General features: G+C 42.2%; 1 protein-coding gene across 2 annotated transcripts in view; it reads left to right on the top strand.

Moving 5' to 3' along the window:
* Window positions 1–17,317, top strand: part of LOC306965466 (cGMP-dependent protein kinase 1-like) — a 189,361-nt gene that overhangs the window by 58,438 nt on the left and 113,606 nt on the right. For both annotated transcript variants that reach the window (XM_079559918.1, XM_079559917.1), the window contains exon 3: window positions 16,986–17,099. In XM_079559918.1, coding sequence (XP_079416044.1) covers window positions 16,986–17,099 — 114 coding nt within the window. The remainder of the gene's footprint in view (window positions 1–16,985; window positions 17,100–17,317) is intronic.

Raw genomic sequence — 17,317 nt, 5'->3', positions numbered from 1 at the left:
CACAGTGGTCTGCAATCGAAGATGATGTGTCCGAATCCATAGGCGTAACTCTTGACGTAATATTGCTGGCATAGTATTTTGTTTCATGATGGCTTTACATATAGAAAGAAACAATCAATTTCCTTCATGTGAAATCAACAAAACATTCAATCCTGTGGCAAATGACTCTTATTGGCGACCACATCCACATACGCGATGAACCAGCGAATACAATGGTGACTTTTGAGGTCGGTGAAGTTATTTGTATTCTGGGATTTCCAACATGGCCGGCGCTTCATCCTTTGACCGAGCGTGTGTGTGCCTGTGTGTGTCTGTGAGAGCCGTGTGTTTAAATGTCATTCCAATTACAGGGCTTCACACTTCCCCCCCAGATGACACCTTAATAAAGCTCCACTGAGAAGCCCATTAATGTTATCATGGGCGACCAATGGCTGGAACTGGGGACTGGCTCACTTATTGTAATAGCTGGAGTGCACTCGCGGGCTATTTTCCAAGTCACACACATTCTTGTTATAAGTGTATTAAGCGCCTTGATAAAATTCCTATTTGGGATCCCTTTAAATTTTTAGCTTGCCCTAGGTTTCTCACTACAATTCAGAAGTTGTGCGTTCAGTCTACTAGTCTGCTGCATGAATGCATGAGCACCTGGACTTTTACTCATAGCCAATTATTTGTCCCATCCAACTTTGACCACAGTTGTTTGTTTGAAGTCCATCATTGAAATATAGAAGGCATTTTCTCTGAAATATCCTCAAGACTTTCAGAGCCAACTTTAAATTCTAACTTCTCTGATTAAAAGCTTTAGTGCTTCGCCTTTTGTCTTGGCAGGAGATGGCGCTGTTCCAAGCTGGACCACGTGTTTCTTTGATTGGTTGATCCGCCTGTCAATCATGCTCATCTGGATATCTAGATAAGACAAGATCGCACTATTGTCTTTGATAACGAAAAGACTAGGGTGCTACAAAGAAAATCTAAATGAAATACTACAGATCGGACAACAGCACTACTACTGCGTCTAAGCCCCTTTAATTTAACCCAATTTAAAGGGGCTAGACGCAAGTTAGCCATTTTAAACTCACTACTGCCACCTCAGGGTCATATGTGTAACTGCACCTTCTATATTAAGCTCATGCATGACGGCATTTCGGACCCGATTTAACACCGTTTTTAGTGACAGTGCAGGATTTTAGAGGCAGTTGTGGTGAATTGGTCTGGGCTCATTCTACACTGTTGGAACATGTAGGGGGAGGAAAATACTTAATTTTAACATTTTTAAACTCCGTATAGTCCCTTTAAGATGAAGCTTAAAATCCCATCTCTTGCATCAGTCTGTTGCTTGTGATAAAGGATCTTTTGGAACTGCAAAACATACATCACTGCACACTCGTTGGCAATCTAACCAGCTCAATTATATAAAAAACCGAGCTGAAGGAAAACGTTGCAGACGGAATTGTTCCTTTGCAAAAACAAATCAAAACAAAATGTTTGATTTTCTGTGGTCGATTCACACTTTATTGTTTATATAGATGACGTGCCACTGGTCAGTTTAGAAGGTGACTTTAAAAGAAATACCTTAAGACCTGGTTGATGGTTGGATTTGAAGGTGCACCTTTCCCATCAGACTGCTGTAATGAATCAATTATGGCCTTGGCCGGCCTTGATTGAAAATGCTAACCCCTGTCTCCCTCTCGTTCTCTCTAAATTTTGGCACAAAACAAAGCTAAAAGTGTTCTGAGAAAATCTCAACACCAAAGCTAGTTGACTTTTTCTGCTTCTACCTATTTTGAGTCACATTTAGCCAGATCCTATACTGTTGGATGAAACAAAACACCTGCTTTGAGGAATGACTGCTTTTCCTCATAGTACCACTTTTATACTACACTTTGGTACACACATGTACTGCACTTGGAGACCAGTTAAGTTCAACAGTCAGTTTGAGTTATGCAGACACTTCTGTGCAAGGACAGCACTGCCTCGAGGCTTCCTTCTGTCAATCCCTTTTTTTTGTCATACGCTTTGGAGCTTTTACATCCAAAAATTAGCCTCAGAACAAAATAGTTTGACTAAGGCACTTCAAGGCGAACGTAAATGAAAGAGTCTTGTTATACAATGAACAACAGTTGAGAAACTTAAAACAAATGCCCATGTACGCGGCAAATTTCTGTGCAGTCGTTGAAAAATCACCGGCGTCACTTTCAAATCGCTTCTTAACGCTTAATGACTAAAAGCGCTGACGCATTCGCTGGTTGTTCCTCCATGAGAATTTCCTGTCAAAACATTCCCTAAAGTGTATTTAAAGCCATTTGCGAAATTGTGTTTTGACTCATTGGACGGTTAAAATGGCTCCCAAATATTAAACAAAATGTCACCGGCAAAACAAACAATCTTTTACAACAGTTTGAGGCGTCAAGGCTGAGTGGTTCTATTCCAATACTGTGAGGCAAAAACAAAACAGTGTGATATTTGAGCATGTCATACATAAAAGCAGTGTTTCCTTTGTGAGACCCATATTTAACATTAACAAAGATTGGAGTCAACGGTAGCTGTTTTGTTACTCAGTCATGGAAAGTACTCGAGTAAATGTTAAAAGGATACACTACTTTTCAGTAATGGCTACTTTCCACTACAGTTGAACTGAATTATAGGTGATAGTTTAAAGAATTTTGGTTTAAATGCATGTATGCCTCTCCTCTTTGTAGATGCACACTAGTGAATCTGATCAGACAAATCTGGTTAATAAAGTCAATAATTCTGACTTCATGAATCTCCTTTGTTTGACCAGACTTAGTAAAACCAAGTATATGTTAATGATTAAGTATATTTGAAAGTGGATGTTATCAAGAAACCGTTACTGTCGCAATTCGTCTAATCTTTCATCCGTACCTTTACTCAAATGTACTTCTAAATCTACTAGTAAGAACACACAGAAAACTGAAATACTAAATACAGAGCAATATCTATACACAATCTGTAGATAAAAGTGGGTGATGGCATGAAGGAGAGAGAGAGTTCAGCTTCTTGACAGCCTGGTGAGTGAAGCTGTCCTTCAGTTGGCCGGACCTGGTCTGGATACTCAACAGTCTCTTCCCTGAAGGCAGAACACTGATTTTGTTATGGGTGCGTGGGATCATCAGTGATGCTGTGGGCTTTGTGGGTAAGACGGGTGGAGTCAATTTCACTTTTTTAAAAACTGATAACTACATAAAAGCTATACTATATATAATGTCTTCCTGCTAAGCCAGAACAATAGGAAAAAAAACCTACAATAATCAATAACTGCTTTGAATATATATAAAATCCCTCAGTGATTTTGTAATACACTGTGGCCTTGTGCAGGATGGATATTGCAACACCTAATACTTTGGCGATATTGTCATACTTCCTACCTAAGCAGGATGTCAATGGAATTTATACTTGGTGGGATGCAGGGCGTTTTACATTTCTGAAAGGAAAGAAACTGCTTGTGGCAACGGTCTCTATGCAAGCAGTTTGAATGCATGAATGAGAGGCATGCCTCGCAGGTATTCAGATCTCTGGAGGTGTGAATGGGAATGCTTCCTGGCTGCTGTGCTGCAAGACCTCCTACGTGAATGAAAATGTGTTTTTAAGGCCAGAGCATATTTCTCAGGAGCAAGACAATGGTGGCTAAGGATAGGCAACATGTCTGTGAAGTCATCATGAATAAGAAACATCCATCCATCTATTCATTTTCTTCCACCTGTCCGTTGCCGGGTCGCAATCGCATTGCACCAGCCCCTATGGCTCCTCCTACAGGTGGTGGGTCCACAGAAGGACGGCCTCATGGTTCTAATCGGGCCTGTTGGTCTCTCATAAGGGGCTTCTGAACCGCTCTTTGTCTGACCCGTCACCCAGGACCTGTTTGCCCTGGGAGACCCTACCAGGGGCACGAAGCCCCCGACAACAGAGCTCCAGGATCATTCGGGCGCTCAAACCCCTCCACCACATTAAGGTGGCGGTTCCAGGAGGGGTGAACAAGAAACAATGTCTACAAAAAACAAAACAGACTCACTGTAAACCCTGACTGATGGGAACCAGTGTGTCAGATTAACAATTCGAACTGCTTAGCTAATTGACTCAGGTGAACAATCAGGATGTGTGAGAAGGTCAAGGAACAGTACTTGGGCAGTAGCTAAGAGATACTACTCAACTTCCTCCAACTATCAAGGTTTGAAAATGGGGGAAAACTCAGGCTGTGACACATTTGTCCTTTCGCCTCACACCGGGGAGGGTTTTGATTTCCAGGTCATGTGGGGACTGTAGACTCTGCATTTGCTCGTCATACCTGAGTGCCTTAAGTTAAGGCGCTGCCATTACCCGCTGCTTCAGAGAAAAGTCTACCTTATAGCCTTGGCCAATATTTGAACTATTCTCATTCATCACTGTCATAGCAATCGTCTTTTTCACTAAATCCGCCGTCTCCATTTCAAACCACCCCTGCCCTTTTGTAGTAATAGGCAGTCTTCCATATACTCCTTGCTAATGACGTATCAGCCCTATGTAACTATATATTTCTCTTGAAGTTTGCGTGGTGTCCCGGTAAAGGCCAGAGTCATCAATCAGACCCAGTGCACTCCGTGTTGTCAGAGCTCTCAGAGATACGGGCTCCTAGGGCTCTTTTAAAGTTCCTTCCCTCATAATTACAGACTACTCCGTCTCCTCCTCTTTGATCTCGCTCCATTCTCCTCTGCCCTCCGACTGGAGCCGTGGACTTCAGAGCTGCTATCTGTCTGTCAGTGCCATGGGGTTCGGCACGCTTATCGCCGGATATTTAGCACCCGCAGATTCTATGATTGATGGAGTGGCAAAGTGACGGTGCTGACTTATGTAAAGAGGGAGTGGTACGAGTTTCCCGGGTGCATTTTGATTCAAAACGTAGCAAAGTCTAAACCCAGTCGAAACTTGGGTTCATTTAGTCCCTACTTGAATGTGAACCCCTCTAGGCTTGTGCGATCTCTCAGTTGCCATGGTAAAAAGCTGATGTGTCCTTTGCATTTGACTCATACTGACGCACACAGCGGGAACCCACCCTAACACAAGGAGAACATCAGAAGCTCCGTCAATACTGAGGTTCCCCTTCTTTGAAAACTGGAATAAGCATCCTCCTGGGGTGAGGAGTTTGAAGGCTATTTGGTTTGACAATGGAATGAAACTGATCAAAGACAAGACTGAATCTGCCGAGTCTGAACCAAGAATGAGCTGTGAAACATGGATCACACCGGAACTGCATGACTAAACCAGGTCTAACCAAGACTTCAGTATGCATTGGAATTAAAACAAGGTCTAAACTCTACTCGAGACCAACGACGAACCAGGAGTAAACCGTGTCTAAAGTAGGTTTGTAGAAAGCAAGTGCATGCAAGAGTAGATTAAAAACAGAAATTTCCAAAGAAGGGCCAGGAGGATGCAGTGACCTTCATGTATGGATTAAACAGAGGATATTGCTTCTGAATTTACAAATGGCTTGAGTTAAATAAGATGCAGATTTGGCTTCAGAATAGCACAAAAAAGAGTCTAGATCAAATATTTATAGAGAGAGCAGAGAAATGGAACTAGTATCCCACTTTAAATATCTCAGGGTATATCTTTTAATAAACACATTAAAACAATTCAACCTATTACACCAATTGTATTTGAAACTTTTTTTTCAGTAATCTGCAACATAAAACAACGCCACACTAAAACCAACAGAAGAATCGTGGGCTAATAAAGTGTATGTCAAAAAACATTCAGTTTGTGAATGTGCCCTTCAGGAGAGGTATATAATATACATCAAAACATAATATGCTTGAATAATTTATAAAAGCATCAAGAACATGTCCCCGCGACCTCTCAAAGAAAAACATTCTTGGTAGACCTACTAAATCAGTCGACAGAGGTGACTGTGAGGTCCAGTTTAGGGAGAACTTCTAAAGGTCAAAACTCTTTAATAGCTTGCAAAAGCTGGATTAATCTTCCTTTGTGGTTTTGAGAATGTGCCACTTTTTCTGCCTTTGAAACACTTAAAAAATGGTTGATGGCCAATCAATTCTGTGACCCCTAGGGTGTCACACTTGTCACTGCAAGTTTTAACTAAGACTGTGTCTCATGAAATGTCAGCATTGCTCTGCCTTTTCATGTTTTCTTATTGATGTATTTTATGTATTTATTGCTGAAAATGAGGACTAAGAATGGATTAAATTTAGTATTTTCCTCCCCCTACATGTTGCAGCGATGTCCTAATGTGTAGAATGAGCCCATCTATTCACCACAACTGCCTCTAAAATCCTACACTGTCACTCAAAAAGTTGTTAATTCGGGTCCGAAGCTCCGTCATGCACAAGCTTAATATAGAAACTGCAGTTACATGTAAGACCTGGGGTGGCAGTAGTGAGTATAAAATAGCCAACTTGCATCTAGCCCCTTTAAGCTACATCCAGTATATTAACATCGACGGTTTGTATTGTATCCGTTCATTAACATGCACTGTCTTCTTCAAATAATGAAAGGAAAAATGGATTTACTGAAGGAACACAATTCTAACCAAGGTTAACCAAAGTTTAACAAAAACATAATCATTTTTGCAATTAACTACACAAAATGCAAGAATTGTCATGCGTGCCACCAGCCTCCAGCTTGAGAACCTGTGATCTTGTCTGGTGCTATAGTGTCACTTCCTCACGTGTGAAGCCGCGGCAACAGCCTGTACAAACGGAGATGAGTAGCGCGTGATTGGCGTCCAACTCAATCCGCCATGTTCATTTGCATTCTGATGCAGACGATCCCTTAATTACCCGAGACCTCCGCATAAAGCGCTACAACGTGCGCACATGTCGGGGATGCTAACCGCTAATTACGACGCTTCGATTGCGTTAGCGAGAGCACAATTATTATTTTCCCTTTGCTCCGGCAATCAATCAGTTTGTCCACTTGTGACAATAATAACGAGTGTTTGGTGATTGCGCGGAAAAGCAGAAGGAATTTCAATGGTGCAGAGGGGACAGGATGCATGTGAGGGTTGGATGTTTCACCTCATGTGCTCCCTCGCTCTCCGGAGTCTCGGGTGCATTTCAGGTCAGCGAGCCGGATAGCTACAAAGGTAGACAGATGGCATTACAGGTTGTGCTTTTGGCTAATTTTTCTCATCTTCAAGGCCGGCTGATGCAAAGGGGTGGAAAGCAGCTGGCCCCTGTCCTCCCGAGGTGCCAGGACATTTTGTTTTGCGTCATTATGTTCGACCTAAGAAAATAAAGGCAGTAAGGGTTTCGCAGCGAAGGCGAAGCAGGGAATTCCCAAGAGGGATAGAGAGATGGGGTGCTGTGTGCTGAGGCTTTCATGTCTACGCTATATAAGAACGAGGTAGACTTTTTTTTAAGCGCTTTAATGCAAATGCCAGCTGAATTCTGATGACGCTCTCCTGACAAACAGACCGTCTATGACAGATAGGAAAGTACGTGTCTTTGGAGGAAAAGAAATTGGAGAGACTTGTGTGGTTATGGTTTTGCCTGCATCAACTTTGGCACTTAGATGAGGAGGCTGATTGTTCTGCTGCTGTGGTGGAGTTTGGGAAGGTGGGAAGGCAAGACCATGGAGGAGGGAGAGTGCATTTGCATGAATGGCTTGAGCAAAGTTGGGTACTGAAGCACATTTACTTGTTTGTCTAAGAGTCACATTAAGATAAAGCCTTTTCTAAGTCTTCGTGTTTTGAAGTATCAATACTCCCATTTCGGTTTCTTGAGAAATCGTTTCTTGAGTACCTTGAGTTAAATAAATCTTCCGAAAATGTGAAAGATCAAGTTCTGACAGTTTGATTATGTCTTTATTAAAGCATTAACGTTCAAGATAAACGCTCACACACTCAAGTACGTAGTGTTTTCATCAAATACGTTTTCTCTCTTACCTGAGTAAAAGTCAAAGTAACATTTCTCTTACTTGAATAAACTCTTCGGGGCTTTGAAGATGATTGGATGAGACGCAAAGGTAGCAGGCTGCGATTGGTAGGAAATACAGTCTCCATGGGTGAGTTTGCTTTGGTTACCGAGGGAAGATGCTTTCCAAACCTCTTCAATCAACTCAAAAATGTAATAGCTCAAGACCAACAACAGGTCAGACTTTCTCAGAAGTTTACTCAACCATCTTAAATCTATTTCTATTTAATTCAGAACATGCATCTGGTCTCCATGGGCTGTAGACGGATTTCTTGGGTGCTCCAGACGTGGATTAAACCACCACTGATGCAAGTACAAGACAACTCAATTATTGACTACGACTGGTCAGACAGACATTTCACAAGGAGCTGTTTTCTCATCATTTAGAAGCAATTTCTCACAATCATTTCTAAGGCTGTTGTACAAGTGGAATTCAATGGCGGTAACATTACTAACACATTTCTGATTCCCGTGTGGTAGAACTTCAGCGACGCTACCTGAACAGAACTGTTGACTTGATGGTTTTCCTTTGAGACCCATTTCAATTCCTTACGCTTCAGTCCAAATCAAAGCAATGCATCTCGGTTGCAATGATTGGACCATCACCCAGAAGTCAGACTCTTTCTGAAACATTTCTATTGGGATCGCTATGTCCTTTTGCAAGAAAACCAGCCAGTGCTGACACGACATCAAACGCTAACCACTTCGCCCAATTTCACCTTTTGGGCTGACACAATTTGCGAGACCTCTCAGAAAACTTCTTTGTCAAAGCGTCTTGTAAAAAGCCCGACACACAATAGGCCAGATGGCGATTCGTAACCCTGATATTTTCGAAAGCCACGTCAGTCCTCCCCATCGATTTAACCTAAGCTTTTTCCAGATGCACTTTGCTTGGTCCCGTGTCTTCGATTCCCACAAAAGCAAGCTCAAAATGTCAACTGGCAAAACATACTATTACTCCCCCTTCGCTGACCCGAAATAAATTGCGGACTAGAGTTTCTTGCCACCAAAACCACGTGTTACTTTATCCAATCGATTGTGAATTTGAGATATTATATTTTCATTTCTGTAATGGACTGAAAAGGTCTGGAAATTTTACCCCGAATGGGAGAAGTGGTCACGCTCCTAAATGCATTTCTCGACTGACTCCCAAGCATCCTGTTTCTTCGAGTCCACTTAGTCGGACTTGGAAAACATAAAACCGCCATCAATTGGGGGATTTCTAATAATACTCCAGGCTGACCTCTGGAGCACAGTGGTATTTATATACAATGGCTAATGGTTTTGAAAAGGACACCACGGATCCTGACAATCGGCCCTAAAATTATACTTGGCTTAGCGGAAAAACCTTTTACCATGTTACATTATTGTTATAATATAGGTGATTTGAGGTTTTTATGAGGTATTCCAAGGTAATTTATGCCCTTCGTGACCATAGCAAAATTTGAGGGAGCAGACTATGTGTTCTCCATAATGACAAGGGCAGGAAAAAGCATTTTTATGGCTACGCATGCCCCATTAAACATCATTATTACACAAAATGAGGTTTTTGCCATGCCTAGGGAAAGATCCTCCATGTTGACCATGAGGATATATTTAAAATGCCTTGTTTTTGGAAGTAGTATTTGGACTGGATAGTTTTGAATTAAAGCTGTTTTTGTCACTCTGTTTTGAAAACTGAGTTGAGGCCATAAAGGCAAGACACGTTTATGTGATGAGCTTAATTTGTACACAGGCTGTATACTATAGAGGACTTGAGGTGGTTGCGCAAGTGTACTTTTACTACAAAGGGCAGATAGAATGAACTCATAAAACATAAATACAATCAGTAATGAATATAATTGATGACATTAAAAGCGAAGAGTCGTGCAGTGTCATTGTCACAGCTATAAGGAACAGGATTTAACAATTGTTCAAGTTGAGGCCTGTCTCCCATATTCTGGAAGTCTGTTCCAGATACCAGCAGGAGACCACTCCCTGAGGTTCTCAGAGCTGAGATGGTTCATGTGGCTCTAATATGTCAGATGGACTTTGGTGCTATAGACCATTAAGAGACTTGTTACACAAGTAGAGCCACTTTAAAGTCTATTCTCTCAGTGACAGGAAGCCAGTGTAGAGACCTGAGCACTGGACTAACATGGTTGTATTTCCTGGTTCCAGACAGGACTCCAGCAGCACTTGTGGAGCGCTTTGGGTGACTTGTGTCATGTGAAAAACGCATACAGTATTTGCATCAAGAGATTGAATGTATGTGGTTGCCATGAGTCTAAATTGAATATAAAACCTTTCATCATGATTGAATTTGGTTTGTTTGAGATGGGAGATTGGGCCTGATGTTGGCCATGTTATTGTTTATAGCATTTATTTATGGTAAAAATTAGATCAGACTGACGCATTGCATGTTCTGCATTATTTCCTATGGACAATTATTGTTTTGTAGCTCAGCAGTTACCATTCACCTGCTGTTCATTCACTTTCTCATCTCGTTCTTTGTAATCGATGTAAAAGTCCAGTTTACAAGCACATTTTAGGGTTTTTGTTCAGGGCACTGTTGTTGATAAAATTCAATGAAAATTATTGGCTTTGTCAAGTCTTTTGGATTTCTTTTTCTCTCCACTATTCTTTCCGCAGAGCAGTCACGAAACCCAGTCAGATGCATCACAATACATACAAAGTACATAACAGTGATCGCCGCCACATATTTCAATATAATCCATGTGTTAACAGAGCCATGCTCCAGTTAAACATGGAAGCAGACCTTGATGTGGCGTAGTGCCGCTGGGAGCCCTCTCTGAGATTGTTCCTGAAGCTCCCCCTGCATTCAAATGATCTCCCATTAGCAAAGCTCCGTTGCCTCTGGCGGCGACAACATGCTGCTGCTACGGCAATAATAAAACACAAATGGCACTTTAGTTTATAGGCGTCTTATCCCCCATCATCCTCATTTCAAAACATTTACATTTTTTTTTTTACCTCATCATTGTTTTTTCCTTCTTTTATCCCATGTACATCGAGAATATGTTACATCATCAAACATATCTCTCTCGATGAATCTTCTGAGGCAGCTGTTCACAGTGCCGCATTTATAGTTTTCAAATACGTAACACCCCCCCGGTTATTTATGTATTATAACACAAAAAATAGATTTACGATTAAAAATAAATGAATGCAGCCTTGCGGTTTCTAAACTGATTTTGTGAGTTCTGTTCTTTTTTTTTTCCTGATCCAGTTTTTATATGAAACAATTTTGTCCCCAGCCGAACTCAGGCAGGCATTATTAAATCAAGCCCCCATGTTATTACTCCTAACGAAGTTCCTGCCTTGATGGCTTTAAACGCCGTCCCAATTACGTGCATTGAGAGAGACAAGCATATGTATAACCGCTATCTCAACCGGCAAGCCCTGTCTATTTAACTTTTCGTGGATTTCCCCCCGGCGGCCACGTGGAAAGGGGCTCAATAGAAAGGATTAGGATTTATATGGGGTTTTGGGCAGCATTAGGAATCAGTATGCGGTCGGATTCCTTACCTGGCTGCCCATAAAGCGGCAAATTAAAACAAAGTGGCGCATAAAAGGAAAGGAGCGGGAATACGAAGCAGGAGGCGGAGACAAGGCTTTAGTCTGTATTTCTCTCTGTCTTTTTAACCTTGAGGGGTTATGCAGGGACACATGCAAATTTCCCAGTATTGTAGAACAATAGGAGGCAGAAGGAAATGTTTATAACAGCTTTATAGTGGTGTAGCAGAGCGTACACATAGATCTGTTGAAGAATCCTTTTCATTGGGTCTTGAAACCTTGACTGAACTTTATTTTTCAATATTTAACTGGTAAGTTAAAAATCGATATTGTATTTGATATTTGTGCATTTTTCTCTTTGACGGTCCACTCACAGATCTTCAGTGGTGTTTAGGTCGGAAGACTGTGGAGGGAGCAGTCTTCCGACCTGCTCCCTCCACATCAATGATGATGAAAGGTTTTATATTCAATTCAGACGAATGGCAACCACATACATTCAATCTCCTGTACGATGCAAATACTGTATGCATTTGTGTAACACTTTTTCACATGACGGGAGTCACCCAAAGCGCTTCACCAAACACTGCTCCTGGAGTCCTGTCTGGAACCAGGAAACATGACCATATTAGTCCAGTGCTCAGGTCTCTGCACTGGCTTCCTGTCAAGTCTCTTAATGGTCTATAGCACCAAAGTCCGTCTGACATGTTAGAGCCACATGAACCATCTCAGCTCTGAGAACCTCAGGGAGTGAGTCTCCTGCTGGTAATATCTGGAACAGACTTCCAGAACATGGGAGACAGGCCTCAACTTGGACAATGTTCAAATCCAGTGACAATCACACTGCACGACTCTTTGCTTTTAATGTCATCAATTGTATTTATTATTGATTGATGTGGGTTTTGATGTGTCATATAGCACCATCTGTGGATTTTTTTTTTGTGATCAATTTTTTATTAATTTTCCATTAAAGTGTAGGGGTGAGAATCCACATATTCAGCATGTGTATAGTACAGCGAGAGATGCACACACACACACAAAAAAAGCGCAGATACATACTGCAAACTCAAAGGTATGCTACCCCATCCCAATCATTGGGACCCAACACCCACCCCCCCTCCCCCACCACCCCTGGACCCTGACCCCATGGTATTTTCTATTGACAAAATTCATCATTAACATTCGATGGTTATTTGTACTGTCCATGTCATACCCATAATTGAATGAACCAAGATTAAACAGACACGTAGATGCGGAGATACAATAGTGAAATTACAGTGGTGAGATCAAAGATATCTGTGGATTTTGACAGATGGTGCTATATGTTTTCTTTCAGAATTTGTTGGAAATTAATTGTTCTTTCTACCCATAAAATGTTCCCTGGGCCACTGGCAACCCCAGAGGATGATCAGCCCACCCCCAGGCTTAACAGTTTGACTGATGAAACAGACCTTTATTGTTCGCATTTGTAGAAGGATTGGTACGGGGTGCCTAAACTTTCGCACCCCACAGTATGTGACAGATAAACTTGTAACCCAAGGAAGTCTCCAACAATGTCCAGTGTGCATGCTACTATTCTATTCCACATTTCTAAGCCCAGCACTGCTTTATTTATAGTAACTTAAGTTGGTATTCCGGAAAGCTCCTCCGACATGGATTTGCATGTGGTACAGTTGGCAGGCCACCGAGACTATTAGCTCCGGGCGGTTACATTGAATTGAAGTTGTTCTGGGGGGAAATAAAAGTGTCACCGAAAGCAGTGTTAAACAAGGCCAGTCGGGAAACACAGCGGGGAAGTCGACGGCGAGAAGAGTGCCACCGTCTTAAGAGCTTATGTTCTTTCATTATTATTATTTTTTCCCCGACGCTGAGCCCTAATGGAACATGCGAAGCGTACGAGTCTAACTCAGCTCCTCGAGGTGCGCCGAGACCAGATGAAGAAGAGGGAACCGTGGTGAGCCTGCAGTTTCGAAAAGCAGATCTCGACCCTTTGTTGCAGGTGTCAAAATGTTGCCTTCAGGGAGTGCTTGTCCGCTCTTGACACTGAGGAGCGCGTCTGATGGCGGAGGGAGGCTTGCACCATGCTTCCTTTGTAAACCAGAGGGTACTTTTTTGTGTCTTTCTGTCAATATATCAAGCTGACACAAACAAGGCAGTGAAGTGTTCAGAAATCCAAACAATCAGTTTCTTTTCATGAGGATACAATGGAAGTAAATTCATGAACAACAGGGTTTCTGCACATCTTCCAGGTACCATGCCTTTTTGTTTTAGGCTGTATTGTAAAAAAAAAAAAAGTCAAAAAGTGAGATAGAAGACATTTAGATTTCGCGGTATGTGGCTTCTTGCGGGATGTACATATAATTTGGCGAGATAAAACGCTGTAGGAAATGAACTATCAAACTTTTTTTTCAATAGCGGCTGCAGCTTTATCTAATCGCACACCATGCCTTCCACCAACAACCACAAGTAGCTGAGATAAGCTCCCGCCCAGCAGGTATCTAAATCCTTTGTAACCAGTTTCGAAAATGTTGCCTTCAGGGAAGTCTTGTCTCCTCTTATTGCCTAGGTGCGCTTCATGACTTGCCGGCTCTGCCTTTCTTATGAATAATACCGGAATCTCAATGGAGTTCACGCTGTTTCCAAGCACACGCATGACCTTGATGAAGCCTATATATAAACAACAGCTTCCCCCAGACAGACGACCGGAGGGCTCTTGGCTGCCGGAGTACACTCCTTCCGCTCACTCTGGGGGATGTCAGCCCGGCAGCAGTGCTTATTACGTGTGTCCTCAAAATATATCAACAGCCGCTGGAGAGATTGAGACTTTTTTATTTTTTATTTTACTGTCTCGTGTTGACCAGATAAAAAGATTAGGAGAGTCATGGAGTCTGGACAAGTTGGTAGCAGACATCGAAATCAATACTTATGAATTAAACTGACATTGCTAATCGAAAAGAAGAGGGTGTAAGTCACAGAATGGAATGGATTGTGCGGTAACACGATGTGAAGTGAGTGGAGCGTCAAAGCAGCGGTTTTGCAAAACTGTCAGTGATGTTCTGTGATTTATTTAATTCGATCACGCTTGTCATCCATCTGTCCATCCATCCAAAAAATTGTTCTACTCTTTATTTTGGTCTAACCCCCCCCCATCCATCAACTTGTGTATTCATTTATCCACCTATCTAGCCATCCATCCATCATCATACTATCTATCCATGCGTTCATTCATTGTCTGTGGGAGTCAGTGGCTGGTGGTGGTCGTAAGAGTCTACGATGTGTGCCGTCGCCTTCTGTCTGTTGACCACAAGGGGAGCTGTGGCTACAAACATAGTTTAAAGGTGCACTATGCAACTTTTCATGTAAAACAAAAGTTGATATAAACATTCATTTGGCCTTTCAGTGACCCGGAGGATGCTCGGGTGGTTAGCATAGCGCCTTAACTCACCATCCCGAGGACGCTCCAGGTTAAATGTTTCTTTTTAGGTTTTCACTGCTGATTGAACCGTATCCATGGTTACATATACATTACATTCTGAAAACCTGACAGAAATCCCCAAAAAACGGAAATAAAAGTGATCTTGAAGCATCACAGGAGCCACCAGGATGGAAAGGAAAGGGGACAAGCTAATCAACCATTAAGCCACAGGGTCACGTAAAGGTAAAATTTGCACTAATATAAAAATGCTAAAATTAAGTATTTTCCTCCCCCTAGATGTTCCAGCCATGTCCTAATGTGTTTGAGCCCAGACCTGTTCACCACAACTGCCTGCATTGTCACTCAAAAAGGTGTTACTTCGGGTCCAAAGTGCCGTCATGCACAAGCTTAATATACAACCTGCAGTTACACGTATGGCCTGAGGTGGCAGGAGTGAGTATAAAATGGCCAACTTGCATCCCTTTAAGTATGAGTCTGAAAGTTTTGACCCAAATAGCATTCCATATTTTCTCTTGAATTTCAATTTATTTTTTGTTTCATTCATTACTCCACCATTTGGACACACTTTCGAGAGTCCCAATGAATCAATGAGTGTAAATTATGAAACATGCACACAACAGTTTCATTGTGAATATTTACACATTTTCACTGCGACGTTACACAGGATCAGGGAGGGCTCCTTTAAAAGCTTGAAATAGTTTCCGACACAGACCATAAAACTTTCCGATCCAAAGTTACATGCGAAAGTCAGCAATATTGTAGCTGGTGGGGGCGAGGACTTCATAGGGTTAAAAAAAAGAGAGAAATTTGGCACCCCATCCTGATGGCACCCGAGGCATAGGTCACCCTGGGCATTGGTCGCCCTAATGCCTAGAGCTGGCCTGGAGTCACCTATGCTGTAAAACCAATCCAAGTTGCCAGTATTGAATGTTAACAAAAGTATGTTCATAGTTCATGACAGTGCTTGAATAAAAAGAATAAATCTGGGGAAATGGAAGTTTTAATGTGGCTTCAAAAAATATTTTGCCAGGTGTGTTTTTGACTAAATCAGAGCACTTTAACAAGTGCTATGATTTAGTCCCCTACAGCCTTTGATTTAGTCCCCCACAGCACATTCTTCTCACTAAGCTCCAAATTAGACACTTGTTACTGAAAATGTCGTCATGAGCACACAGTAAATCCTAATGGTCCATGACTCTGGCTCTCCCTCCACGTCTTTTGTTTTTCCTTACGCCCTCCGCTCGGCGTAAGAAAACATCGGCTCCCCTCCATTCCCTTCATGCTGACATAAATGATCTGCCCCTCTGGAGTCAGGCTCTGGTCAAACGTCCCATTTGTCCCGCACTTAACTTTACGACTGTTTAAAGTACTGTAGGCCGGCTGGTAATGCTGTGTTTACATTGTGCGCGGGGAGATGGGGAGGAATATTTAGTTTCAAAGCAAAACGGTGTACGTTTTCCTGTCAGGGAGCTTGTAAAAGGCATGTGTGCCCATGTATGTTCCTATTGTGAAATATGTGTTTTACCAAAGACATCAGCAGAGACATGAGTCAGAAAGCACTCGGCTAAGTTTTGCAAGACGTTTCCCTCTAATTAGCCATTCACGTTAATATCCCTCCACCCGTTATCCCTAAGCCTGCTCTGAACTGTCAGAACCTCTCGGAGAAGCTTTCTCAACTCAGAACACTTGCTCCAGATAACAACTTTTTGAAACCTTTGTTAGCAACTCAAGCCAGAGAATTGTCACTTCAAAATATAATTACAAAAATCATTTCAAAAGTGTGCCGTGAAGTAGCGTCTCTTTGAGGTGGGCAAACATAACAACAAACTACTACGAATGTTGCAGTAAGGCTTTAAAATACCATTCTTCAGTCACCCTCATACTGAGAAATGATCAGATTCTCTATGGATGAGTGAGTTGAGAAACACTCACGACTTGGTGCCAATGAAAACTGACGGAGAACTCCACAGACAGCCCATAATCCGGTCTGCATTTTTATCAGTTAAAAGTAAAAAGCAAGGGGGTCTGGCACACCTGAGTAACCACGCGGAGGTGTCATTTGCATGGGCTTATACCTAACAGCTCTTTCTTCATGTGTGTGTGTGTTGCAGACGGCAGAGTGGAGGTGCTCAAAGAGAATGCGCTGCTCGGTGAGATGGCGGCGGGGAAGGTGTTCGGAGAGCTGGCCATCCTGTACGACTGCACCAGGACCGCCACGGTTAAAGGTGAGTGCACGGTTTGAACACGAAAACTTTGTGTTTTTACTACAAGTTGATGGGCCATGCAGTCAGAGCAGTCAAGGAGACGTCTAGCGGCTTCCTATTACATTTGTGCAATATGAAGCCAATATGTAATGAATGATTGTACTAGGAAAAGTGAAAAAAGTTCTGGCAACTTTGGCTCAGTTGGTTCCAAAGGTCAGTGGTTTGTAGCGCAGACTGTT

This window comes from Gobius niger (assembly GCF_951799975.1).
Source record: "Gobius niger genome assembly, chromosome: 7".
Lineage (NCBI taxonomy): Eukaryota > Metazoa > Chordata > Actinopteri > Gobiiformes > Gobiidae > Gobius > Gobius niger.
Note: the sequence above shows the minus strand (reverse complement) of the source record. Positions and strands in the feature narration are given on the sequence as shown.